We start from the raw sequence: 26105 nt of genomic DNA, 5'->3' as shown, positions 1-26105 counted from the left end.
TCACTTCAAGAACTGGAGCCTTTCCGAGGATGTCACATACCCCAATAGGAAGATGGTGGCACCAAGAAGCCAAAGAAGGAATGGGGGTGATCACTGGAGAACTGTACACCCCCAGAGCCCTCCTGGTGCTGTTGGGCTTCCCACAGAGCTGCTGAGGCCTGTCGGCCCCCAGGAAGCCGTCGGAGGCCATGGCTGAGGATCAGCACTGGGGCCTCCCTGGGGCCGTTGTTGGAGTGAAATGGCCTGGACAGAATTAGGTGGACAGGCCGCTGCCTCAGCAGGCGGATGTGCTGGGCTGTCAGAAAGCGCCCATAAATAGGACACTCCTTGTAAAGGCAGACTGTCTGCAGACGGTGCTGGCCCCTCTGTTCTTTCCAAGGCGACAGCGACAGGTTCATTCTGGAATAAGCAGGGTGGGGAGGCAAGAGCTGCCCTAGCAGGCCCGAACCTTTGGCGGGCTCCATGGGCATGCAGAACTGGCCTCTGCCCGAACTGGGGACCCACCTGAGGGTTGGCACCGAGAGGGAGGACTCATGACAGCTGCCAAGCCCAGTTTATGTCAGAGGGCAGTGGCCAGAGCTCCTGAGCCTATGTGTCAGGCAGGGGGCTGAGCACAGATGAGGAAGGGGACTGGGCATCTGTGGGTGCTGCCATGTCTTCCAAGTCCTCCCTGAGCTGGACCAGGCCCTCGTTCCTGCTGAGACCAGGCACAGGCCGGCCAGCCAGCCAGCAGGTTGTGCATCATCAAGCCTGTGTCCTCAGCACATGGGTCGCCCAGCTGTGCGTTCCCGAAGCGGGGGTGGGTGGCAGCTTGGCGTGGGGTATAGATATGGGTGCCTGTGGACCGCTGTGGATGTCAGACAGGCACGTGTGTGTAAAAGAGACAGAGAAGCCATCTGTGTGGTGGATGTGACTGTGTACAACAACCATGGGAGTCTGTGTGAGTTTGTGTGTGCATGCACATGCCTGTGTTAACAAACTGAATGGTCCCATGTGTCCGTGCATGTGCGACAATCAGCAGGCCCCTTCCACATGACTACTGCCGAGCCTGTGTTGTGTGTCATGGCCCTCGCAGGGATGGAGGGGAGCCTCTGAGTCTGTTTCTCTATGTGGCTGGGACGCAGTCTGTGCTCCATCAATGCAAATGGAAACTGGGCTGCAGCCGGTGTCCCAGGACCTGGGCTCGCATCATGCTTTCTCTGTCTGTCTGCCTGTCCATCTCCCACCAGTCTGTGGTCTCCTGTTTATCCTGAACGCCCGGCACAGGGCCAGGCACGGGGTAGGTGCTCATGGAATCTGGTGAACAGAGTAATGAGTGAACAAAAGACCGCAGCCTGGGCGGTGGCGGTGGGAGACATCCCTGGGGAGGAAACCTCGGAAGCCGGCCCTCTGAGCAGGCTTGGAGGTGGTGCCTGCACGGAGCTCCGAGAACCCTGCTTTGGGGGAACAGTTGAGTATGGGCAAAGGGAATGGGCTTTGGAGCCCAATCCCGGCCTCAGGGAAGTGACCTCCCCTAGCTGGGCCTTGGGGTTCCACTCTGCAAAATGGGGATCATGATCCCACTAATCCATGGTAAGCCCGTGATAGGTGCTCAGCGAATGTTTGTTGAATGACTGAAAGACTGAATGTAGGCCCTGACTAATGACTGCATCCCATAGGCAGCCAAGTTCTGTAGCTCATCCTCAAATGGACCTAGTAACCTGTTTTCCTTTGGTTGAAGCCACAGGAGCTCCTGGGGGGATGGCAGAGCAGCATGGAGCACTGGAGCAGGCTGCAGCCGGCAAGAGCCATGGAGGCCTCGGGGGCAGCTACAAGGTACTGGGCACAGAGGGGACCGGGGGCTGTGGGCCCAAGGCTCTTAGGCCTCCAGGTCAGCTTCACTCCAGAATGGAGCCAGCAGGGAGTGGAGGACACCTTACCACTCTGCTGTAAACTTGCTTCATGACTTTCCTGCATCTTTCTTGTTCTGGGCCCTTGTCCGCAAGATGGAATTGATCACATACACCCTCCCTGTGGCACAGATGCCCAGGGGTCTCAAGAATCATGGCATGGATCCTCTGCTGACCTTGGTCCAATTTCCAGCCCTCTCTGGGCCTCAACAGTCCCATATTTAAAATGGGAATAACACCCACACTCCTTAGCCCCCAGAGTGGGTGTGAGAGCTAAATGCATGTGCTATTGCCAATGCCAGCTGACAGTTGCAATTTGTTGGCTCCACCCTCTCTAAACTGCCTTTGGGGGCATTAAGTCCAGACTGCCCAGGATGGGTTGATTAAGGAGGTAACTGGGGGCAGGCGCATTTCTGAGGATGAGCTGGTAGCTTTAACCCGAGTTGGGCAGCGGGGGCAGGCAGGGGAAGAGCAGCAGAGAGGCCTGCCTTGCTCTGGGCCTCATCCATGGGTGGCGTCGGGCCAGCCCTGCCCGGCAGACCCTCAGCTGCCCCCTGGGTAGGTTTCCGTGTTATCTATTGACCGCTGAAGACGTTGGCAGATCCCCAGAGGCAGCTGCCCCTGGGAAGGTGGGTGCCCCTGCTGGGCCTTCCTGCCTCCTGCTGGCATCTTGGGCCTCGCCCTGTCCAGCACCAGGGCACGGTTAAAAGAGCTGGCTGACACACAAATCCCGATGCCCCTGCCTAAGCCTTCTATAAAAAGGCCAGAGCAGAGGCTCCCCGAGGACTTCTCACAGAGACAGTGCACGCTTCCAGGCGGGGCGAGGCCACGGCTTCCTCTGCCTTTGCAGCCCCCTCCTCTCTGGGCCTGGGGCAGGCGAAGGTCAGCCAAATGCCTGTATAAACAGTCCTGCACGGGCTGTTTAAAATGGGGATATTTCACGTTAAGGAAAATATCGATTTCTGGCCTCGATTGAAAAGTTTAGAACGGGGTCCACATTTCCTTCTGGCTGTAAGCGGCTTCGTTTCCCTACAGTCCTTCCTGGGGTCGTTTTACGCTATTAGGTTCTCAACTGGCTCCCGCCCCGAGAGCGACATGGCAATCTCGGGTTTCGTGGAGTTCTCTGGAGGCGGCCCCCTCCGTGGCCGCTAGGGGGCAGTGCAAGCCTGCGGCGGCGCTGGCTCCAGCCTGGCACAGGGCCGAGCTGTTGGAGCTTATGCATGTACCTGCCTCCACCGTCCCACGGAGGACCGACGGCGCAGCACAGGGACTGGGGCCGCGAGCCTCGCCCCACTGTGATGCTCAGGACGCTGCCCTTCCAGGTGACCGTGTACGAAATGGAGAACTTCCAGGGCAAACGGTGCGAGCTCTCCGCCGAGTGCCCCAACCTGACCGACAGCCTGCTGGAGAAGGTGGGCTCCATCCAGGTGGAGTCCGGGCCGTGAGTACCTGCACCCCAGCCCCTCCTCACAGCCCTGAACCTTCTAGGAGTTGGGAGGTTCGGGTTTGAGCGCTAGTCCTGCTGTGGGGCCTGAGGCAACTCCTTTTCCCTCTCTGGCCTCAGTTTTCCCATCTGTAAAATGAGGGAGTCAACTTGTTATTCACTTAGAATCCTTCTAGCTCTCCGTCTCTGTGGAAAATAGGGTACTGTAGGAAGAGGACAGCGGAAGACAGCGCAGCACCTAGCTCCGTGCCTGACCAGGGGATTTAATCAGTATAATTGCAATAATTATACCATCTAAAATTCAACACACATTCTATCACCGAATCCTTACACCTGCCCTAGGAGAGAGGCGCCGTTCTTATCCGCACTGGACAGGTGAAGACACGGAGACCAAAGTGGTTAAGTGTCAGGTCCAGGTTCACACGGCACGTGGGTGTCCCAGTTGGACTGAGTGCTTGCTGGCACTAACTCCTACGTGATCCTGGTCAAGGTGCTCAACCCTCTGGGACTCTGTTTTCTCATCTGTCAAAAGGGGACAACAATGAGACATACTTCAGAGAGGTTTTGTAAATGAACACAATGATGCACATAAATAATAAGAATATAACAGGAGTAGTAATAATAATATAACAATAATAATAATGTCATCTATGGAATACTTACTGTGTGCCAGACATTGTGCAAAGGACTTTTCCGAGCACCCTACACAGAGGCCGTGCATAAAGTAGATTCTCAATACTATGTCCCAGGACCGTTTTCTGGCTCAGAGTCTCAGCTCCTTGTATGTCTCAGTAGGTCCTTCAATAATAGGACCCAGGACCAGTAATAGGATTGGCAGGAGGGTGCAAGGTCAAAGATCAGCAGCTATGGGCTCTTCTCTCACTAGACTTGAGTCCTCTCTCATTTGTAGCAGAGGTGACCTGGGTCTCTTCTCCCCTGCAGGTGGCTGGCATTCGAGCGCAGGGCCTTCCGCGGGGAGCAGTTTGTCCTGGAGAAGGGGGATTACCCTCGCTGGGACGCCTGGTCCAACAGCTACCACAGTGACAGCCTCCTGTCCCTCCAGCCTCTGCACATTGTAAGTACAGGTGCTGCCCCCTTCGGGGGGCTCTTAGAAGCAGGATGTGCGGGGAGCTGGTCAGACCAGTTTGTTCTACAAACTTGGCTGAAGGCTTGGCCAGTACGGACCCGGCCTGGGAAGGGCCCTCATTATTTCTGACCCAAGTGATTGTGCTGGCTTATTGGATGGTCACCCGTCTGGGGGTTGGGACATCAGGATTTCATCTTGAATGAGCTGGCAGGGCACTGGCCCTTCCTCTGTGATCCTATTGAAATGCTGAGCCGTATGGTCCCGTGTCAGATCAGTTACTGCCGTCAGAGAAACACAGCCTGGGGAATGGCTTCACAAAGTACCTGCTAAACAGCTCAGGTGCTTGGCTTGCATTTCTCAAACACCTGAAAGGGACTCAGTCCCTGTGACACTTTAAAATGCCACTCTTCTCTCTCACCTACATCGCTCACCCTTGTCAGGATCGCTGCTGCTCCTTTGAGGGCAGTGGGAGGGGAGAGCTGGGAAGAGCAAATCGGAGTCTAGTTTGGTACAGCAGGAATGTTCCTGCATTACTAATTTTGATCTTCTACCCTCTCTGTGCCTCGGTTTCACTATCTGCTAACTGATGGGGTTGAATGAGACCCGAAAGGACAACTCTTGGTGTCAGGGAGCTCTGGCTCTAAGGTTCCTAAGGAGATCAGCTCTGGAGGAATCTCCCCAGGCCCCATCCCTCTTACAGGAGGCTTGGGGGTGAAGGGACCTCGTGCATCCTCTCCCTTAGGCAAGGGGCTTGGGGTGGGTGTTATTTTGTGATGACTTGATTTTTCCTGCGCCTGGAGCCTGCCTGACCCCTCTTCTGGGCACGGGAGTGGCTGATTCACACTTCGATCTTGCCCCGCAACCCCCAGGACGGTCCGGATCACAAGCTTCACCTGTTTGAGAACCCGGCTTTCGGTGGCCGCAAGATGGAGATCGTGGACGATGATGTGCCCAGCCTCTGGGCTTATGGCTTCCAGGACCGGGTGGCCAGTGTCCGGGCCATCAACGGGACGTAAGGGACCCAACCCCCACTCTTGCCCCCGCCCCATCCGTCCTGCAGTCAGTCATGCCTCTGGCTCTAAACAGAATCTCTCTCACTGTGTCCTGGACAGCTGACATTCCCTGCTTCTCACTCTGGAGGCCCTCCTGCTTACATCCTGTGCAGAGCCCCACTTGAGAGCCCTCCTGATACCAATACCCAATTGCTTGCACTCTTGTGCCAGTGGATTTCCAGGAAGCCTTAACTTAGAGAAAGTTTTATCTTTCTAAGAACTCAAGTGAAGTTTGTTTCTTCTACCTGTTCCCAGTGAAGTCTTCACTCCTTTTCTGAACATCCCCAGGCCCTTGAACTGATGCTCAGATTTTTTTTCCCCCTCTACATAATCCTTGTCCTTCTTACCAGGGAAAGAGGTGACATAGTAGTTCTCTAGGTGTGGCCTGAGTAATACCTGGGGAGCAGGCTCATCACCTCCCTCTTTCTAGGCTCCATATCTCTGTTAATAATAATTTGTTCAACACTTTTTACTGAGCACCTACTGTGTGCAGAGTATGGGGGCAACAGGAATTACACAGCATCTGCCCTCAAGCATTTCTTAGTCTGGTAGGGAGATGGATAAATAAACAGGCATTCACACTTCACTGTGATCAGGACTGTGATGGGAGATGCACAGGGACTCTGGGAGCCCCAGCAAGGCACTTGAGTCAACCTGAGAGAATCAGGAAGGGCTTTCTGGAGGAGGAGACATCTAATTGAGATATGATGAAAATAAATGAAAGAGGGAAAGAGATAAGGATGAGGCAAGGAAGAGTGTCTTAGGCAGAAGGAACAGCATGCGTAAAGGCTCAGAGTCCTGAAAGTTGAAGGAGAGTAGAATCAGAGAGGCTGGAGCATGGGGTTTGAAGAAGGAATGCTGAGAGATGAGGCTAGAGATACATAGTTTAGGATCTTATGAGCAAGAGAAGGAGATTGAATTCACCCCAAGGACACTAGGGAGCCAAGGTGGAATTCAGACAGGTGGAGAGCATGCTCAGATACTGGCTTTGAAAGGCTTAGCTGGGCTGGAGGCGGGAGGTGGAGGCTGACTGTCCTCACCCCAGCCTTGGTGTCCCGGCAGATGGGTTGGCTATGAGTTCCCTGGCTACCGTGGGCGCCAGTACGTGTTCGAGCGGGGAGAATACCGCCACTGGAACGAGTGGGACGCCAACCAGCCACAGCTGCAGTCTGTGCGCCGCATCCGCGACCAGAAGTGGCATAAGCGGGGCTGCTTCCTCAGTAGCTGAACGGTGCCAGGCCCCGTGGCCGAGGCCCAGGCCCGCTCTGGGGCCAGTGAACGCAAGAGGGGAGGTTTCAGGGTCCACCCTTTCCTGGAATCTGCTCAATAAAGCCTGGGGCCGGTCCCCCACCAGCCATGCTCCTCTGCAGTCACTTCCTGAGTGGGCCAGGCCTGTGGGGTGGAGCCTGTGGAAGGGGCAGGCTGAAGGAGGTGGGGCTTCAGGGTTCTGAGCGGCCTGCTGAGGGCTGTGCTGTAGCCTGGCTCCAGTCCTTGGCGCAGACCCACACATACAGATCTTGTGTCAGTATGACTGTGTCTCCAACTGTCTGTCAGTCCATGCATGCATCCATCCATCTTCCAATCCTTTCATCCTTTTATGTTCTTCCCATTGATTTATTCATCCTTCCTTCCACCTATCCATGTTTCAATCTGTGCTTCCATACATTCTTCATTGAGCCACCCATCCTATCTCTTATCCATCCATCCATCCATCCATTTTTCCTTCCTTCTCTCCTTCCCCTTTCCTTCCTTCCTTCCTTCCTTCCTTCCTTCCTTCCTTCCTTCCTTCCTTCCTTTTCTCCTTCCATCTTTTATTTCTCCCACCCATTCATCTATCCATCATTTCCCCCTCCACCTGTCAGTCTGTTTTTGTTAATTTATTCAGTAGATGCCAGACCCTGAACAAGGCCCAAGGACATAGCAGTGAACAAAACAAAGTCCTTCCCCCATGGAGCTCACCTTCCATGGGGGAGACAGATGGGGAAGAACTAGACTGGAGATACAGTGTTGGGAGGTGATGTGTGCAAAGGACAAGGAAGGGGGTACGAGGATGGAGGGATGGCACTGCTCTGAGGAGGGACATTCAAGCAAAGATCTGAATGGACCATGAGAACATTGCAGGCATGACAGCGGGAAGGTCGCAGGCAGGGGTGTGTCTGGGCGGTGGAGACACCATGGAGGCTGGTGCGTTCGGAATACACTCCATGCTAGGGCGGGGAGGGGGTCAGAGAGGGCGTGGGGCTGGGCATATAGGGTCCAGAGATGGGGAGCACCCTGACTCTTCTCTGAAGAAGCTGGGAGCCATGAAGACTTAGCCTGCCTTAGGGTTTGAGAGGGTGGCTCTGGTTGTGGAGCAGGGCACAGACTGTGGGACCAGGAGGAACTCCAGAAGGCCAGGTGGGAGGCTACTGCAGAGCTTTGTGTGAGCCGTGATGGTGTCATCCCCCGACTGTGTCAATAACGCCCTCCATGTGCCACTAACTCTGTCCCCTTGCCCAGAGTTCTTCTGCAGCCATGGCTGGGGAACTAAGTCCCCATGCCACTTCCTACCACTTACTGTCACTGCTCTGAGCCTCAGTGGCTTCATCTGGCCATTAAGGGGGATGCCATGTGGCAGTGCCAGGCATAAATGTGAGTCTCCTCTGGCCCCAGTGGAAGAGGAGGGCATGTCCTGTCTGACAGGTGATGGCTGGCTTCTGGACCGGCACCACCCCACCCCCACCTCCAGGAGCCAGTCCTGCTTCCCTCCCTCCCTCCCTGACTCTGCTCACCTGTCTGCCCAGAGCTTTCCCTGCCCCTGCAGCCTGCCCACTCCATGTGGGCGCCCTGCTGGGGGTAGGGGGGTGGGAAGGCAATGAAAAGAATACAGTATAGCAATTTGCAATGACCTCAGTCTGCGTATATATATATATATCTGCAGAGTCAAGAAATCGCCTTGCATTATTTTTACTGTGGTGTACAGGGGAGGTCTGGGTTGGGATCTCAGGCTTGGGGGTGGTGAGGGTCACCCAGCATGGATGACAGCACCCCTCACTCCTCACCGCTTCCTCCTGCCAGGACCTTCCCCCTCTTCCCTCTCACAGGGAGAGGCTTTGTCATGCTTTATAAATCAGTGCTTCCTGAAGCCCAGACCCCAGTGCTGGGGATTTTTTTTTTTTGTATTTTTCTGGAGTTGGAAACGGGGAGGCAGTCAGACAGACTCCCACATGCGCCCGACTAGGATCCACCCGGCATGCCCACCAGGAGGCGATGCTCTGCCCATCTGGGGCGTCGCTCTGTTGCAACCACAGTCATTCTAGTGCCTGAGGCAGAGGCCATAGAGCCATCCTCAGCGCCCAGGCCAACTTTGCTCCAATGGAGCCTTGGCTGTGAGAGGGGAAGAGAGAGACAGAGAGGAAGGAGAGGAGAAGGGGTGGAGAAGCAGACGGGCGCTTCTCCTGTGTGCCCTGGCCGGGAATCGAACCGGGAACTCCTGCACGCCAGGCCGACGCTCTACCACTGAGCCAACCGGCCAGGGCTCAGTGCTGGGGATTTTTATACGCCAACTCGTTGCGTCCTAAGACTGACCTTGGAAAATTGGCACGTTATTCAGCCTGTTTAACAGATGAGGAAACTGAGGTTCAGAGAGAGGCTATCGCTTTTCCAGAGCCGCACAGGTAGGAAGCGGTCGAGCTGAGGTTTGAACCCGGTGCATATATTCTAGAACATTCACTCCTGAGCTCCACACACTCTGATGTATCCATTCGGGGCAGATGGGCGCTTTGCCATTCACAGAGACTGAGGCCCAGAGCACCGAAGCGCAGGCACGCCTCGTTTTATTGTGCTCCACTTTCTGCTCTTCCCAGATGTTGCGTTTTACAGCCAAAGGCAGGACTGTTCGCCAGCAAAAAGATTGGGACTCGCTTTATTGCGCTACTTGCTTTACTGTGGTGGTGTGGAGGCGAACCCGCAGTATCCCGAAGTCTGCCTGTAAAGTGCCCCAAGGGCCACAGCTTGTACGGGGTGGGACCAGGACTCCAGTTCAGGTCCATATCCAAAGCTCATTGCTCCCCACTCATGGGTTGTGAGGCCGTGGTTTGCAAAACTGAAGCCTCCTTTGCTGTGGGCGTGGCTACTGGCCGCTCCTCCCCCTAGCCTTACCCTGAACGTCTTATCTGCCTCTGATGTTCCTAGATGCAGTGTCTGTTTCCCCATATCCCTTAGAACTTACAGTGTTGGTGAGTGAGAGCCACTTCCAGCTGCCAACATGGGCATGCCTCTGTTCCCCAGGGGTGGCTGCAGTTCTGGGGAGTTAATACCTACTTGGGGCATCTGCCGTCCAAGGGCTATAGGAATTGGTGTATACACACCCCAGCTCCCTACCCTCAGGTTGGAACGTTCCCAAGCCTTCCTTCCTGTTCTGGAAAATCACGGTGCCCATGTCAATGTTGCCTGCAGGGTTCGCATCAGCAGTAAGTCACCTCTGGGCCAATCTGCCAGTGTGGCTGTATTATGTTCAAGGCAGTCTTCACAGGTGTATGAAAATGTCAAACACACATTTGGTTCATTAACTTCCTACCCAAACTTGTCCATTACAAGTAACACAAAACCTGACTCCTTTTTTTTTTTTTTGTATTTTTCTGAAGTTGGAAATGGGGAGGCAGTCAGACAGACTCTTGCATGCGCCCGACCGGGATCCACCCAGCACGCCCACCAGGAGGCGATGCTCTGTTGCAACCACAGCCATTCTAGTGCCTGAGGCAGAGGCCACAGAGCCATCCTCAGCGCCCGGGGCCAACTTTGCTCCAATGGAGCCCTGGCTGCAGGAGGTGAAGAGAGAGACAGAGAGGAAGGAGAGGGGGAGGGGTGGAGAAGCAGATGGGCGCTTCTCCTGTGTGCCCTGGCCGGGAATCGAACCCAGGACTCCTGCACACCAGGCCGACGCTCTACCACTGAGCCAACTGGCCAGGGCCCTGACTCCTTTTTTTTTTACATCATTTAGTAAAGCAGTGTTCAGACCTTTGTATATTGAAATTCATATTCCTGCACATTTCATTATATTCTTTTGTATTACAGTTAGGACATTTCAATGTTAATTTATTCTGAAAGCATGTAGGTAGGTGGTTAGAGTATCAATTTGATTTCAAGAAAGTAAATGGGCTGTCACAAAATAATTGTCATGACCAGGGAGTGTTGGTGCTAATAAAGTCGAGAACTTCTCAACTTCATTTCTGTGGCTCCTTTTAGCTCTGTGTCCTTTGTGTCTAATGTTCAAACTGTATTTGTGGACACCAAGCCAATTCTCTTTGTAGCAGTGAGAAGGTGAGGGAGAGACAAGGGTCCAAGCCCTCTCTCCCCATGTATCAGTCCGGCTATGCTGGGTAACAAACAGCCCCTGGGTCTTGGTGATTTATAACAATGAAGGCTTATTTCTCACTCATGCCACATACCTAATGCTGGTCAGCAGGGAGCTCTTGTCCACAAAGTCTGTCACAGAACCAGACTGATGGAGGCTTTACCACCTTGCAATGCTGCTATCTCAGGGCAATGAAAGAGAGAGCCTTGGCAAGTCTAGCACCTGCAATAAAATGGTTAGACCTGGAAATTATACCTGTCATGTCTGCTCAGAAACCATTGACCAGAAGGAATCACACGGACCAATTTAATATCAAGAAGCTCCAGTGGCAACCTGCTCACTGATACACCCTGTATTGGCTGCCTTCCCTTCCATGCCTCACTGCTTCTCTCTCTGATAATACTTCCTGGGGTCACTTCCCAAACATCATATCTTAGAATCTGCTTCTGCTGAAGCCCAAACTAAGATGCCTTCACTCATCTCTTCTTCTTTTATTCATTCAATAATTCAGATAGTCAACAACTATTGTCTGTGCACTTACTATGTGCTGGCCCCAGGCAGGCGCTGGGGAGGCAAACATGGCTCAGCATTGAGCCCATATCTCATGGAGCTCATCATCTAGATGAGTGAGTGGCCCAGGCTATGCCCCAAGTGAAGCACTTTGAGTTCTTAAGCACCTGTCAGCTGTAAGCCACACCAGGGCAAGGGTGCTGTCTGTATTCACTCCCCACTGAGTCCACAGCTGACACACAGTGGGTGATCAGGATGTGGAAATGAATGAATGAGTATAGAGAATGCCCAGGTTTCTGACAATCTCTGGCCTCACACCCTGGAGCGAAGGAATGAAGAAGGAATAAATATAAAAGGCTTTGAAAATATTGCAGTCCACATAGATGCAATAATAATGAATATTGGAAGATGTATGGGTTAGAAACTCTACTTAGGGCTTCTCACTATTGGCTCATTTTACGAAAGTTATAATTATAAATGCTACAATATTAAAATTCTTACGAGTGTGAAATAGAATGAAACCTCAATTTACAGTTGAGAAAACTGAGAGAAGAGGAGGGAAGTAGCATGGGTTGAAGGCTTTGAAGTCTTAAGAACCTTGAGTTCTGAGTTCAAATCCTGTCTCTATCACCTCCTTGCTGTGTGATGTTGGATAGGTTAACCTGTCTAAGAATCAGCTTCATATCTGTAATAGGAGAGATTAATAATATCTACTTCAAAGATGGTTGTAAGGATTGAATCTAATGACACAGCAGATAAAGGGCCCTCCAGTGAGCTTAGTAGGGGCTCAATCCACAAAGTCCAGCTGCTCCTCACTGACTGTGCAAACATGGGCAAGTTGCTTACTCCCTCTGAGCCTCAGCTTTCTCTTCTTGAGAATGGAATGATTGATAAATGCAACACTTTCCTCTTGGGTTTGCTGGGAGGACTGAAAGAGAAAAGTATGGACAGTGCCTGTCTCGTGATTAGGTCTCAAACTATCTAAGTGTTAGCAATTCTTTCCTATTGAGACACAGGCAGGTCTTGAATCCATCCATTTTATTCAACAATTATTAGTTGACACCTGTTATGGGTTGAATTGTGTCCCCAAAAAGAAATGTTGAAGTCCTAACCCCCAGTGCTCCGTATGTGACCTTACTTAGACACAGGGTCTTTATAGAGGTAATTAAATTACAATGAGGGCATTAGGGTGGGCTTGAATCCAGTATGACAGGTGTCATTATAAAAAAGGGAAATTCAGACACAGCCGCAGACATGCGCAGAGGCCAGACAATGGGAAGACACAGGGAGAAGATGGCCATGTGACTGGCGTGATGAATCTACAAACCAAATTGCAGAAGCTGGAAGAGGCAAGGAAGCATCCTTCCCTAGAGCTGTCATGGCTCTGCTGACACCTTGATTTCAGACTTCCAGCTTCCAGAACAGTGAGACCATAAAATTCAGGGGGGTGGGAGTCGACATTCTTTTTATTGCGGTAAAATATTCATAACATACAATTGGCCGTGTAAATCATTTTAAGTGTACATTTGGGTGCCATTATGCCCTCTCACACTGTTGTGCAAACATTACCCTCCATCTTCAGAACCTTTTTTCATTTTGCAAAACTGAAACTCTGCACCCATTTAACACTGGCTCCCCATTCCTCCCTCCTTCCAGCCTCTGGCACCCACAAGTCTACACTCTGTCTCCGTGACTCTAACTACTCTAGGAACCTCCTATATGTGGAAGTATATGGTATTTGTCCTCTTGGACCTGGTTTACTACACTTAGCATAATGTGTTCAAGTTTCATCCATGTTGTAGCGTGGGTCAGAATCTCCTTCCATTTTAAGGCTGGTCAACATTTCATTGTATGGAGAGGTCGCATTTTGTTGTGCGTTTATTCATCAATAAATACTTCTAATCGGAAATCCGAAAAATAAAAGAGCAACGTTAGGTCAGATGGTAAGTGCTACAGAGAGAAACAGCTTGGCTAGCGAGCTGGGGCGCGCGCGTGCGTGGGTGCCTGCGCGTGCGTGCCTGCGCGTGCGTGCCTGTGTGTACGTGCCTGCGCGTGCGTGCGGATGAGGCAGGAAAGGTAGGGGGGAGGTGTCTCCTTGCTCCAATCCAGTTTCCAAGCCCCTGCGCTGTCCCCCGTTTCTTGCCTGATCCTGGATTCGGTGAAGACACAGGCTGGCTGCCCAGAAGGAACATGAGTGAAGGCCAAGTGCCCACCGTGCAGTGGTGGGGTGGGTAGTCGGGATCTGAGAGAGGTTTCTCCCAACCTCAGGTGCTGGGATCCTGCGAGCACCCCCTCCCCCATAAGAACAGCTGGTGCTGGGATAGCCCGGGGGACTTCGGAATGACGTTCACTCTCCTCGCCCTGCACAAATAGACCCCTGTCCACCGTGGCTACCTAGCCTAGGCCCTGTCCCTGGTTGGAATTGTCCTCCCAACTTGGTTTCACAAACGAATTTCCCGATCCCTGAGGACTTCATCTCTGTGAGCTTTCCTGGGTGGTGGAGGCTGGGGCAGGTCCCCTCTCTGACACTACCTCCTGGAACAGAGCTTGACACCACGTAGATGTCTGATAAATATTTGTTAGATGGATGGATGGATGGGTGGATGGTGCATTCTGGACCCTGCCAAACTCCCCTCTTTTACTTTTTTTTTTTTTTAATCCAGGGCCACTGGGCTTTGCCTCTGTCTGTCTTCCCCCAGGGCTCCGCTGACCAGTGAACCCAGCCTGCCCTCGATCCTGGCAGCCGGAGGGCTGATGCATGCAAAGCGGGCATCTCCTTGCCCAGCCGCCTGACCACCCTGGCGTGGCCAAATCTGAAAGCTAATGACATTATTGTGCGGAGACACAATGTCTGTGGGCATTTGCTGACCTGGGCTTTGGTGTGGGCTTAATCCAGCATTCTCGCCCTGTTTTCCGCGGGGACACAGTGGTCACCGTCTTGGCACCAGCACTCCTGGGGAAGGTATAAAGGCCACCTCCCACCGGCCAGGCTTCACAGGCACTCAGGGGCCGGTGTCGCGGGTAAGAATACCTCTCTCACTTGCCTTGCCTTTTTCTCTCAAGCTTATTCCTGATGGAAAGTGTGAAAGACCTGGGTTCAAAGCCAGATGCCACTACTTTCTGACAAGATATCCTTGGGTGAAGACTTCAACGCTCTAAGCCTCAGATTTCTTTGCTGTTAAATGGGGAGAGGGCTCCTAAAACCCGCTTTATTGTAAGGCTTGGATAATGTAAGCAAATGGTCCAGCACGGTGCACAGCACAGAGTGGGGACTCAGGCAGTGCTCTTTACTAATATTAAACAGTCCTTCAGCATCCTCGTTTTGCCAGCGACTGGGAAAGAGATGCTGAGGGTTTGCAAAAGGAAGGAATCAAACCAGTGAAGGTTCTAATCTAGTTCGTTCCTAGGGGGGTGAGTCGGTTCTCTCTGTATTCACCAACATTGCAGAGGTCTGCTACGTGTCCCGCCTTGGGGGGTGGGAGGGCTAGGAAGCCGTCACTGCTCTCCGCGAGCTCTCTGCAACAGGTGATTTCAAAACCACTAAATCTTGGTGGAAATGGCCCTGATGATGCCATGTACTGAGCGACGAGTATCTTCCGGGCCCTCTGCCAAGGGCTTGAGCATTCAATATTATTGAATCACCAGGTTTGCTCATGGATATTCCTTAAGTGCCATTACTGTGCCCATTACTAAGGCACAGAGAGGGTGATCTGCTTAGGACCTCAAGGCTGGTAAGCAGTGAAGCCAGCACCTGATTTGACCAATTGAGTTTGATCCTGGATCTGAGAATACCGATGACAGGGACTATACTGGTGGGACCCCTGGCTCTGTGACAGGCTCAGAGGGTTGGTTTCTCAGCAGAGAGGAGCAAGGCCAGCTCCCAAGCGGCTGCTTTGAATTTCTTGTTTCTGGGGGATGTCCCAGCCTGGCCTCTAGTGTGGAAGGGGCTTCTGGAAGCTGGGCATTATCTCTGGAGAACAAAGTCAGGCTTCCCCTTCTCTCTGAGAAAATACAGGCGGAGTCCACTGCCTCTCCCACGGGAAGGGAGAAGAAACTGATGCCTTTCCAGACTTGTCCAGTATTCTCAGCAGCTGAAAAATTCTCCCGGCTGCTGTCTAGCACAGTGCCTGAACTCCCACGGTCACACTCATGCCTTCTTCATTTTCTTTAGCGTGAGTTACATAACAGATGTGCGCGATAATGGAATAGATAAGACCAATGGCGGAGGGGAGCATTCTGGGTACTGGGCGGGGTCAAGGAAGAAGGTGAAGGGAGGGGTTCCAGGAGCCTTTGCCAGACTGCAGACTGAGGGCCACAACTGGCCGGCGCATGGGTTTTATTTGCCCCATGCTGCTGTCCTTTATTCAAGGAACTTCTGCGTGATACTGATGGGTCTGCATTCTGTGTAGCATCAGTTTTCTGGAGCTGAGTGACAGGGACCCCACTTAAGCTCTCGTTCACCACTTTATTTTTTAGTAGGTTTTATTCCTCCTCTGGAGCTGGTCTGCACACAAAGCAGTGAGGCTCAGATGGACGCTTGGGCAGCCGCCGGCTAACCCCACTGCTCTGGGACAACCTGACACCCGGGAGACAGAAGTCGGGGTTGGCCTGCCGTGGTGTGGCCCAAGGTGCCCCAGGTGAGGAACCGCTCACTGCTGTTTCCCTCATGTTTTCCAGGTCATTCTTGCACAGGACAGCCCACCATGGCCTCAGACCACCAGACCCAAGCGGGCAAGCCGCAGCCCCTCAACCCCAAGGTGAGTACCGCATGGGAGGGATGTAGGAGGGGCAAGCAGAGCGCCTCTACGAGGTCTGTAATGTGGGGCTGGCATCTGCCTCCCCAGGCCCCCCTCTCTGCCCCTTCCCCCTGTGGCCTCAGTGTCGCCTACTTGCATGCTGGGGGCTGATTCTGAAGGCCCCTCTCTGGCCCCCGACTGGTACACTAGAATCTTCAGCGCTGGCTTCCGGCTTTGGAGCCTTAAATTTCTCTGCCATACCCCCTCACACACCCTACTGCCCATGGGGGCTCCCCAAGACTAGAGTGGACCCTCAGTCCTGTCTAAGAAAGGCCTTGTGATGGGAAAATGGGGGTTGAGTCCTGCTTCCAGACTGCTGTGTGACCCAGGCTAGCCACTTGATCTCTCTGAGCCTCAGTACCCTCATTCATAAAATGAAGAGAATCAAATTCATGACATAGGATGACTGTGACAAGGCGAAGAACACAGACAGCCCAGTTCCTGGCTTGTGGTACGTCCACCCAGTGCCAGCTAATAATGGTGCCTTCTCTGCTTTCTCGTCCTCCCTGCCCTCCAGAGGGTGGTGGGACCTTAGCCCAATGTAAGCTCGTCACACCCAATCTGCCCCAAATCTGTACCTGCAACCGCCACCTGGCTTCCCTCTCTTTCCCTCTGCATTTGGGGTCCAGGGCAGGGAGTCCATCCTGGATCTGCCCTTTGTGATTCCATTCTGTCCCTCAAGGGGCTTTCTAGAGGAAAGGAAGACCAATACATATATAATTTTCAAGGAGTGAGAAGTGTTGCAGAGAAACATAGAATGAGGCTTCCGGAGTCGGGGTGGTCGAGAAAAGGTGTGTTAGCTCAGGTGCTCAGGGAAGGCAGAGACCCGGGTCACATCAGGGAGCAGCCACGTGAAAATGGCACAACAGGAGGAGAGGGAACATTCCAGGCAGCCGGCACAGTGTGTGCAAAGGTCCAGGGGTCAGAATGAGCTGGATGAATTTGAGGAGCAGCAAAAAGGCCAGCATGATGTGGTTTAGAGCAGCTCTGTCCCACAGACGGCAAACTGGAGCCGCAGATACGTGATCGAACATTTCTGAGTAGCCACGTCCACAAAGTAAAAAGAAACAGATGAGATGGATTTTTATATCGTATGAAGCCCAATATATTCTAATGTCTAATCAATAGGAAAATTATTAGGGAGCTATATTACATTATTTTCTTCATACTAAATCTTCAAAATATGGTATGTGTTTTATACTGATGACACATCTTAATTAGGACTGGTGGCTCCTGTCCTGTAGACATCTGTAGGTAACAGCAGTTGTATTGAACAGTGCAGGGTTAGAAGGTTAGATAACGTGTAGAATTGTAGCATCCATTTGTTGGTAAACAACAACAACAATAATAACACTGAGCTCTTGGGCTCTCTGAGGCCTTTCAAAGGAATGGAAAAGCTCATACACCTCAGACTCCTCACTCCTGCAAGTCCTTGTCTCTCAGGCCCCTCACTTCCATATTCTTGATTCTTCTCAGTAACCCTGCAAAAATAGACCAAAAAAATGATCCCCCATTTCACAGATGGGAAAGCCAAGGCTCAGAGCAGTCAAGTGACTTCCTTGGGTTGCACTGCTGGATGCAGCAGAGACGACACCAGTGCCTGTGTCTCCTGACTGTCTACTGTCAATTCAGTGACCGTAAAGGCTGAACTGAGCCCACGGGGAGCCTCCCCCCACCTCCCAGGCCAGGGATTAGCCTTTATGTGGCTAATCCCTGGCCTGGGAGAGAGGGGCATGTTTACCCAGCCAGTGCTGACCATGTGGATTGTACGGCTGCCCTCTGGGAGCCCACGCCCTGAACCAGCTTCCAGATTCTGCTTCTGGGGCATTGTGGTGGTACAATGCCCAGTGCTCCCTGGCCTCCCTGTTAGCACGTGGCTCAGAGGCCTTGGGCTGATGAGAGGACCAGGTGAGGCAAGGTCTCTCTAGGAAGTATCCTGGCAGGAGGTCAGAGGGAGACCTGCAAAGCCTCTGAGGCTTAAAGAAAGGGCACAGGTTTTGCTGGTGATGTGGGGGTGGGGGCGTGGATGGAGGAGCTACGAGGCCAGCTCTGACGGGAGCAGGAGAAAGTCCAGCGATGTGTCCTAGCGTCCACTGCTCCTCCTGAGATCTGCAGACCAGTGGTACCAGCCTCACCGGGAGCTGGTGGGAAATGCAGGCTCTGGGTCACATCCCAGACCTGCTGGCTCGGAAGCTGCCTTTTATCAGGATCCCAGGTGCCTGGTCCACACGTTAGAGTCTTCGAAGCGCTGCTCCGGTGGAAACAGTATCTGACAAGCTTGGGCTCCAAGTTCAGCTCCACGACTTCCCCACTCGGGTGCCTTAATTAACGTCCCTATGCCTCTTCCACACAGAGCCAACACTGTGTGCTAACATTAGGCTTCTCTGAATCCTTCCAGCGAGCCCATGAGGTAGGGTCCATCTTTATTTCCCATTTTATAGAGGGGAAAACAGACTCGAGGTCTCACAGCCAGTGACTGGCTGAGCCAGGCCTGTCTGACTTGACCTTTGGTGTGTGGCTTCCCAGGTGGGATCCTTCGGCATCCCTGGAGGCTCACCGAGTCCCCTTCCTGTCCCCATTGGCCTGCTCCCCCTCCTCCCCTGTCAGGACGAAGTCTGATTGTCTCCTCCTGTTGCAGATCATCATCTTTGAGCAGGAGAACTTCCAAGGCCACTCACATGAGCTCAACGGGCCCTGCCCCAACCTGAAGGAGACTGGCGTGGAGAAGGCGGGCTCCGTCCTGGTGCAGGCTGGCCCGTATGTGCCGGGGGTGCCGGGTTGGGGGTGCCGCTGGAAGGATCCGCCCTCACTGTGCTCCTAGACTGTGCAGTCGGGGGGGCTGGGATTTGGGGTCTGGCAGCCTGTCGGGAGATTGTATGCTTTGGAGTCAGAGAAAGCTGGGTTCAAATCCTGCCTCCACCATGTCTGGGCATGGTGACTTGTTAACTGTCTCAGTTGCTTTTTTGTAGTATTTGGATGGAGGAATTTCTCAAATGGACTTCCCTCTCTGAGCCTCAGTTTCCCCCTCTGTAGGATGAGGACAGCCATGTCCTCCTGAGGATGAAGGGACAATCACACACCGGCCTGACGCTCTATCTACTTGAGGCAACCAGCCAGGGCCTAGATCTGATTTTGATAAAAAATATATAATATGAACATATATCTAACACATTTAATCAAAATCAGATCATGCTAGACATACTGTTTTGTAACTCATTTTGAAAACTTGACAACATATCGTGAGTTTTCTGCATGTCTTGAAATCATGTTACGTCGGTGTTTTTCAGAGAAATTTTTGAGGTCAATCTTCATCAGAATCCCAGAAGGCAGATTCTTGAGCCCCATCCCAGTCCCATTGACCAAACACTTGGTCTGGAGCCCAGGAATCTGCATTTCACAAGTGTACCTTGTGATATTTCTACCAGGGGTTAAGTTTGAGAACCAGTGGGCCATGGTGAGAGCATTTATACCGTAGGAACTGGCAAGTGCCACAATCAGGATTTTGTTTTTGTTTTTGAGAGCTGGCTGCTAATTCCAGTGCACCGTGGGCCCTCATGCACAGGCCCTATAGGTCTGTATTGGTTGACAGGCCATCTTTTGGGCTTCTTATTTCCTGATTGGTTTCCAGATGGTTGAAGTCAACGTAGAGCTGGGTTCTGGATAACTGAGGTGATCCTGCTCTTGGATATGCTATACTTGGATTTAGATGGCACTGTTATTCCTTGATGAGCTGAGCAAGTGTGAGCTTCTCTCTTCCTCTCTCCCTCTCCCCCCTCCCCCCCACCTCCATCTCCACTGCAGCTGGGTGGGCTATGAACAAGCCAACTGCAAGGGTGAACAGTTTGTGTTTGAGAAGGGTGAGTACCCCCGCTGGGACTCATGGACCAGCAGCCGGAGGACGGACTCCCTCAGCTCCCTGAGGCCCATCAAAGTGGTGAGCCCCTGGCCCTCATCCTTCTGCCTTTCTTTGTCACCTTGTAGTTAGGTCTAGGGACCAGAGAGAAGCCTTTGCTTCCAGCAGTGTGCCCCTTCTGATTGGCAGGGCACGTCCTGGCTCTGTAAACTTGCAGAAATCACTTCACTTCTCTGAGCCTCAGTTTTCTCCTCTGTAAAATGGGAATGTTCTTATCTACTGTCCTGAGATTCCATCTCACTTAGCCTGAGAGCTGCCACATTGGACAATGGCACGGGGCTCCATTTACAAGACCTCAAAATAGTCCGGGGGGGGGGCACTGTTCACATTCTATTCTGTGTGATCCTTGCTTTCCAGGGTTGCACAACTCTTGTCGCAGAGCACTTGCTCAATAAATTATAGCCTTTGTAAATATTAAAAATTCTGGGATGGATCATGGTGGAGAGGTGGTTTTGCTCTTAGTCATGACTCAAGCCAGCATGACCTTTCAGGGTTTCTCTGACCCTGATTCTTACTAGCATGTGAACTTGGGGTGGGCAAAGAATCCAGCCATACTCAAGTCATATCCCCAAACCTTCCCAGCCCGGGCCAGTTCTCCCCAAAGCTTGAGAGAAGACCGGGGAACATCAGACTTAGCCTGTTACAGACCTGAGTTCCTGTGTTGGCTCTGAGACTCTCAGCTCTGTGACCTTGGACAAGTCTCTTTACCTCTCTAAGCCTCAATTTCCTCATTGGCCAAATGTCATGAGTGGTTTAAAGGATTAAAGGAGATAGCCAAGAAAAGTGTCATAAGAACAGGAGGACGGGAAGAGGCATGGATATGAAGGAAAGCCAAAATATGTCATATCTCCTAGAGGCACCATAAGGCTGTGTGTGTGTGTGTGTGTGTGTGTGTGTGTGTAGATAGTGGCTGTTATTTATTTTATAAAGGGAGTTGAGGCTGTGGGAGGGCAAATGACATTTCAGAATCAAGTATTCCCTAAAGTATAGAATATGGAGTGTCCATTACATGACAATAGCCCAATAGGATCTTAACAAATGGTCACTGTTTAATGGCAGTTGTCATAGACACTTATGTGGTGGGATATTGGACAGAGGGCCGTAGTTGTAGCTGCTGATTCCAACTCCGGGGCGTGAGGAGGGGCTGGGCAGGCCCACCGGGCCCCTCTGTGCACGGACTCCCCCACTCCCTGTCAACAGGACAGCCAGGAGCACAAGATCATCCTGTATGAGAACCCCAACTTCACAGGGAAGAAGATGGAGATTATAGATGATGACGTGCCCAGCTTCCATGCCCACGGCTACCAGGAAAAGGTGTCCTCCGTGCGGGTGCAGAGTGGCACGTGAGTACAGACCCACGTCCGGGGCACCCAGCCCTGGGCACCCTGGGGCCCTACGTCCTGCTGTGCCCGGAGTGCTGGTGATCTTGCACACTCCCGACTGCAGTCTTCACCCTGGAAAATGGGTGTGAATGTCATCGGCCCACATGTGGTGGCTCTCATTCCCTGACGTCCCATCCAAACCTGCCTTTTGGGCAACACCCTACCTTTGGAGGAAAGAGACGTTGGCCTTAACCTCAGCGCCAAAGAACGGGACAGGAAATGTCCGTGGGAAGGCAGATGAGGAAGAGACGGGGGTTGCAGAAGACTGGGAATGAGTTGAGTGGTCTTCACAAAGCTGTGAGAGGCAGGAAGGCCTGGCTATCTAAGTCTTTTAGTGAATTCCTGAGTTGGGTGAAAGGGGTGGCCATTTCCCACCCAGTTACACTTCTTTGGCACATAAACCTTGGTACTCAGCATTGGAAAATTTCTCACTGTGAAGGGTTTGGGTTTCATGGGGGTCCACAGATGGGCTTCGGGCAATGGCATGCTGCGGCCAGCTTGTACCAGCTTGCAAGAGCTGACGCTTAACTTTGCAGAATTTTCGTGAGCTGGTGGTTGAATCACTGGTAGCTTGTAATCAGCCATTGTGGGAGTATTTACACCACAGAAATTGGAAAAGGCTACAAATCAAGATTTTGTTCCCCCAAGGGAGGTAGTTTACCAACGTAGACAACACAGACTGGTTTTCTAGGGTTTTTGGAACTCTTGAAATAGCGTGCGAAGTTCCATGTTCATCGTCCCGTTCACTCACTCATCATTGATTTATTCATTCACTCAGTTATTGGATTAATTCATTGATTCAGTTTGCCAAGGGCCGCCATGTGCCAGACGCTGTGTTAGAGACCTGGCTTCTGCCTCTCGTTAGCTAACGGTCTAGTCGGGGACAGTTGTAAATAATTTAAGAAACACACACGTAGACCCTGAGGAGGGGCCTCTTGAGCTGAGATCTGAAGAAGGAGTAGGAAGCACAGGGGTCCAGGGGGAATGGGTGTCCCAGAGAGAGAACAGCCTGGTGAGTGAGGGGCTCCGCAGAGACCGTGGGACGAGAGTACAGGCGTGTGGGGACACGAGGCTGAGAGCAGAGCGGAGGTGTCCATGGGGCTGGCCAGGCAAGGCCCTATGGCCCAGGGTTGTGTGACGCTTTCTGCGGAGAAGACTGACTTTCATCGGGTACTGAAAAGAATGAGTGGCCCTACATGGTGACGGCTTCACATGGCGAAGGGAGTACAGAAGGCTCTTGGGACCTCTCCAGCCCTGTCAAGTTCTCTTTCAGCCTTGCAGCTGGGCTCGGGGTTGGGATAAGAGGCCTGTCTTGTTCTAAGTTTCAGGGAACTTAAGATCACCCCTTCCTCTGATCCCAGGATCATCAGGCCTTCAGTCAAAAGTTTCTTCATAACATTAAACTGAAAAAAAAAATTGCTTCATGAGGTAGTGAGTTCCCCATCAGAAGAAGGAAGAAAGCAGAGGCTGGATTCTAAAGGGTGAAGATTGGAAGGCTCCACCCAACATCCCAATAGCTTAAGGATATTCTCTATCTCTCTCTCCCTCTTTTCATCTGTTTCCCCTTCTGTCTCCCCATGTCCCTCCCCCCCCCTCTCCGGCCCTGCAGGTGGGTCGGCTACCAGTACCCTGGCTACCGCGGGCTGCAGTACCTGCTGGAGAAAGGAGATTACAAGGACAGCAGTGACTTTGGGGCCCCTCACCCCCAGGTGCAGTCTGTGCGCCGCATCCGTGACATGCAGTGGCACCAACGGGGTGCCTTCCATCCCTCCAACTAATGCCCCCCCATTTCCTCATTCCCAGGGACCTGGCCAGAAGCCCAGGATCCCCCCAGACCTCTTGGCGAGTGAATAAAGTGTGACTTGCAACTGGTCTGATGAAGTGTCTTTTATCCCTAGTGGGAGCTGGAGTACTGTGTGTGTGAGAGAGAAAGAGAGAGACAAAGTCAAAGAGACAGAACCAGAACTTATGGGCAAGGGTAGGACAACAGAGTCTTCAATAAGTCTTATGGCTCGGTAGCTACTTAGCTGTGTGACCTTGGGCACATAGTCCAACCTCTCTGAGCCCCAGTTTCTTGCCGGATTTACAATCCCTTCTCCCTCCTGGGTGGCTGGCCTGGCTGCCTACCTGGACTCCCTTTAACATGATTGTTCCCAGGGGCATGTGATGGATGGCCCCCCAGCCTGTAAAACGACACCACTGCCTGCCATTCCCACTTGAGTGCGTTATTACCTTGAGCCCGGGAGATTTTTCAGATCTGCCAGAGGAGTCCATAACCCTGCAATCCCTGCCCAGCCCCAGAGACAGGTCATGATGACATGTTTGTGCATTGGTGTGTTCCTTGGTCCCTTTGCTCATTATTTGGTTTGATCTTAGTGTCACAATGGAGGGGTGGGTCCCTGAGTCCAACAGACCTGGATTTCAGTGGCGGCTGTTTTGGAGCCCTGGCCAGTGACAGGGCCTCAGACAAGTCATCATACTTCTCAGAACCTCAGTGTTTCCACTTGGAAACATGGGGAAAAAAAAATAGAGCTTCCCTAACAAGGTGACAGCGAGGACAAAATGCGATCCCCAGGTGTTCTCCATGTCAATGTGAGTCATCTGCCTTGCAAGTATCCACCCCAGTGCACTCGCTTTGTTTTTCATACCCTTCTGTGTAGTTGTTGGAAATTTTGATGTGGTCTAACACCAGTCTGTTCCTTTCTGGTCCGTACCTTTCTTTAAGAAATTCTTTCTCAGCTCAGGTCACAAATATATTTTCCAAAATATTTCTCCCAAAAGTTTTAAAGTCTGGCCATTCACATGTAAGTTCTCAATCCTTCTGGAGTTTTTGTGTATAGCGTGTGGCAAGGATCTCATTTCTTTGTTCCACTTTGGACCACTGCCATCATGGAGTCATTTATTGAGAAGTTCGTTTCCCCCACTGTGGGACAAGATCACCTCTGTCACCTGTCTGATTGACACACACTCAGGGAGTCCATTTATAGGTTCTCTTTGCTGTTCCTTTAGCCTCTTCATGTCCCTGTGTGTTCGTATTATATTGTTCTTAATAGCCATTGCTTTGTAATCATTCTTGAAGTGCCGTGAATTGTTATTCTTCAGGAATAATTTAGATATTTTTACCCCTACATATAGCGTCTTGTAAAACCATCCTCTCAAATGTGGAAAAATGACAAACTCTGTTGAATGAGGTAAAATGGTTAAAGTAATAGAGGCGGGAACTAATAGGTGCTTAATAAACATTTTCAGCTTGCATTTGGTCATTCATTCATCACAGCCAACATGTTGGGTGTCTGTTAGGTTCCCGGAACTGGGCAGAGTAGGGATACAAAGTGATTGAGACGTTGCCCCGCCCCTCCGCGGTGTACCCGCCCCGAGAAAGCACAGACTTCAGGGAGATGTAATAGCTGGAGAAAACCATGGTGATTGTAATGAATTGTGTCAACCCCCCCCCCCCCAAATTCATATTTTGAAGCCCTAACCCCCCAGGGTCATTGCTGATGTTTTTAGTTATTGTACATATAGATGAGGTCCTACTGGAATGGGGCCGGCCCCCAATCCTACTGTCTGGTGTCCTTACGAAAAGAGGCAATGTGGAGACAGTCCCGCGTGCAGTGAGAACACCCGGCCAAGAGGCAGGCTGAGGTCGGGGCTTGCTGCAGAGGCCATGGGACACCAGAGATGGCCAGGAAACCATGGAGCAGATGGTCCCTCATGCCCCCCAGAAAACACCAACCTTTCCAGAATTGTGGGAAAATAAATTTCAGTTGTTTAAGCCACTCTGGGGCACTTTGTTACGACAGCCCAAGGACACTGTTAGGGTATGGTATGAGGAAGGGGCCAGGGACACCAAGAGAAGGCAGGGGGTACTGCCTGGGGTATTAGTCGACTTCCCAAAGAAGTGGGAGTGTTGTAAGAAGAGATAGCATTTTCCAGGTAAATCTTGGGGAAAAAATCTTAGCAAGGGAACAGTGTGCAAAGTTGGGGAAGCAAAATTGAGCATGGTATGTTCCAGAGTTCCAGGTACAGCGGTTGCTTCAGGGCAGGGAAACGTCAGAGGGTTGGCTAAGCACACGGTCCTGAGACACAAGGCCCCTACCCGCTCTCCTCTCAGGGCACACAGCTCCCCTTTCTCTCTGGTCTCCACATGCGCGGCCCTTCCCCTCCTTCAAGGAGCAATTTCTCATTCTAGCCACCAGGTGACAGCAAATCGCTATCCTCAGGGCTCCCCGAAGGTGGGGAGTGGGGTGGCATGGTTGGGGAGGGGATGGTCAGAGCTGCTAGTCCTCTACTGGAGTCAAACCCGGCCATTCACAGCAGCCTCAGAGCCCTTTCTCCTTCAGGGAAACGGAGGCTCAGAGAGGAAGTGGGTCCAGACCGCATGGTCTGGGTCATTGACAGAGCAAGGACAAGCCTTCCGGGTCCCATCTCTTTCCGCAGCTCTCCTTCCCAAAGCTTGTTAGGGGGTGGGGGGGACCAACCAACCAACCCCTCAATGATTCTCTGCAGGAGGAAATCACTTTCTCACCCACTGGCACTGGAAGCAACTAGCAAAGCTTCATCCTACCATTCAAATGACTTAAAGTAGCCTCTCTGTGCCTCTGTTTCCCCTGAAATGAGGGAGATACCAGTGCTCGCTCACTGGGTTGCAATGAGTGTGTGAAACCTGTAGGGTGGTGCCAGACACAGAGCAGGGA

The 26105-nt window shown here is 52.1% G+C and overlaps 2 protein-coding genes across 5 annotated transcripts; both read left to right on the top strand.

Annotated features, from left to right (window-relative positions):
- Window positions 1-332: 332 nt before the first annotated feature.
- On the top strand, window positions 333-6827 carry CRYBB3 (crystallin beta B3). 4 transcript variants are annotated; one of them, XM_066365964.1, is made up of 6 exons: window positions 333-413; window positions 1727-1815; window positions 3212-3330; window positions 4276-4408; window positions 5290-5432; window positions 6535-6827. In XM_066365964.1, the coding sequence occupies exons 2-6, from the start codon at window positions 1741-1743 to the stop codon at window positions 6698-6700; spliced, it is 636 nt and encodes a 211-aa protein (XP_066222061.1). In that variant the 5' UTR covers window positions 333-413; window positions 1727-1740; the 3' UTR covers window positions 6701-6827. The 4 variants fall into 4 exon arrangements, with proteins under 4 accessions (XP_066222061.1, XP_066222059.1, XP_066222062.1 ...); XM_066365962.1 differs by having other exon boundaries at window positions 1721-1815; XM_066365965.1 differs by having other exon boundaries at window positions 338-392; window positions 1721-1815.
- Window positions 6828-14280: 7453 nt separating this feature from the next.
- On the top strand, window positions 14281-23280 carry CRYBB2 (crystallin beta B2). Its single transcript, XM_066370608.1, has 6 exons — window positions 14281-14338; window positions 15995-16074; window positions 18752-18870; window positions 19915-20047; window positions 21227-21369; window positions 23018-23280. The coding sequence occupies exons 2-6, from the start codon at window positions 16021-16023 to the stop codon at window positions 23184-23186; spliced, it is 618 nt and encodes a 205-aa protein (XP_066226705.1). The 5' UTR covers window positions 14281-14338; window positions 15995-16020; the 3' UTR covers window positions 23187-23280.
- Window positions 23281-26105: the final 2825 nt, after the last annotated feature.

Source organism: Saccopteryx leptura, chromosome 2 (assembly GCF_036850995.1).
Source record: "Saccopteryx leptura isolate mSacLep1 chromosome 2, mSacLep1_pri_phased_curated, whole genome shotgun sequence".
Lineage (NCBI taxonomy): Eukaryota > Metazoa > Chordata > Mammalia > Chiroptera > Emballonuridae > Saccopteryx > Saccopteryx leptura.
Note: the sequence above shows the minus strand (reverse complement) of the source record. Positions and strands in the feature narration are given on the sequence as shown.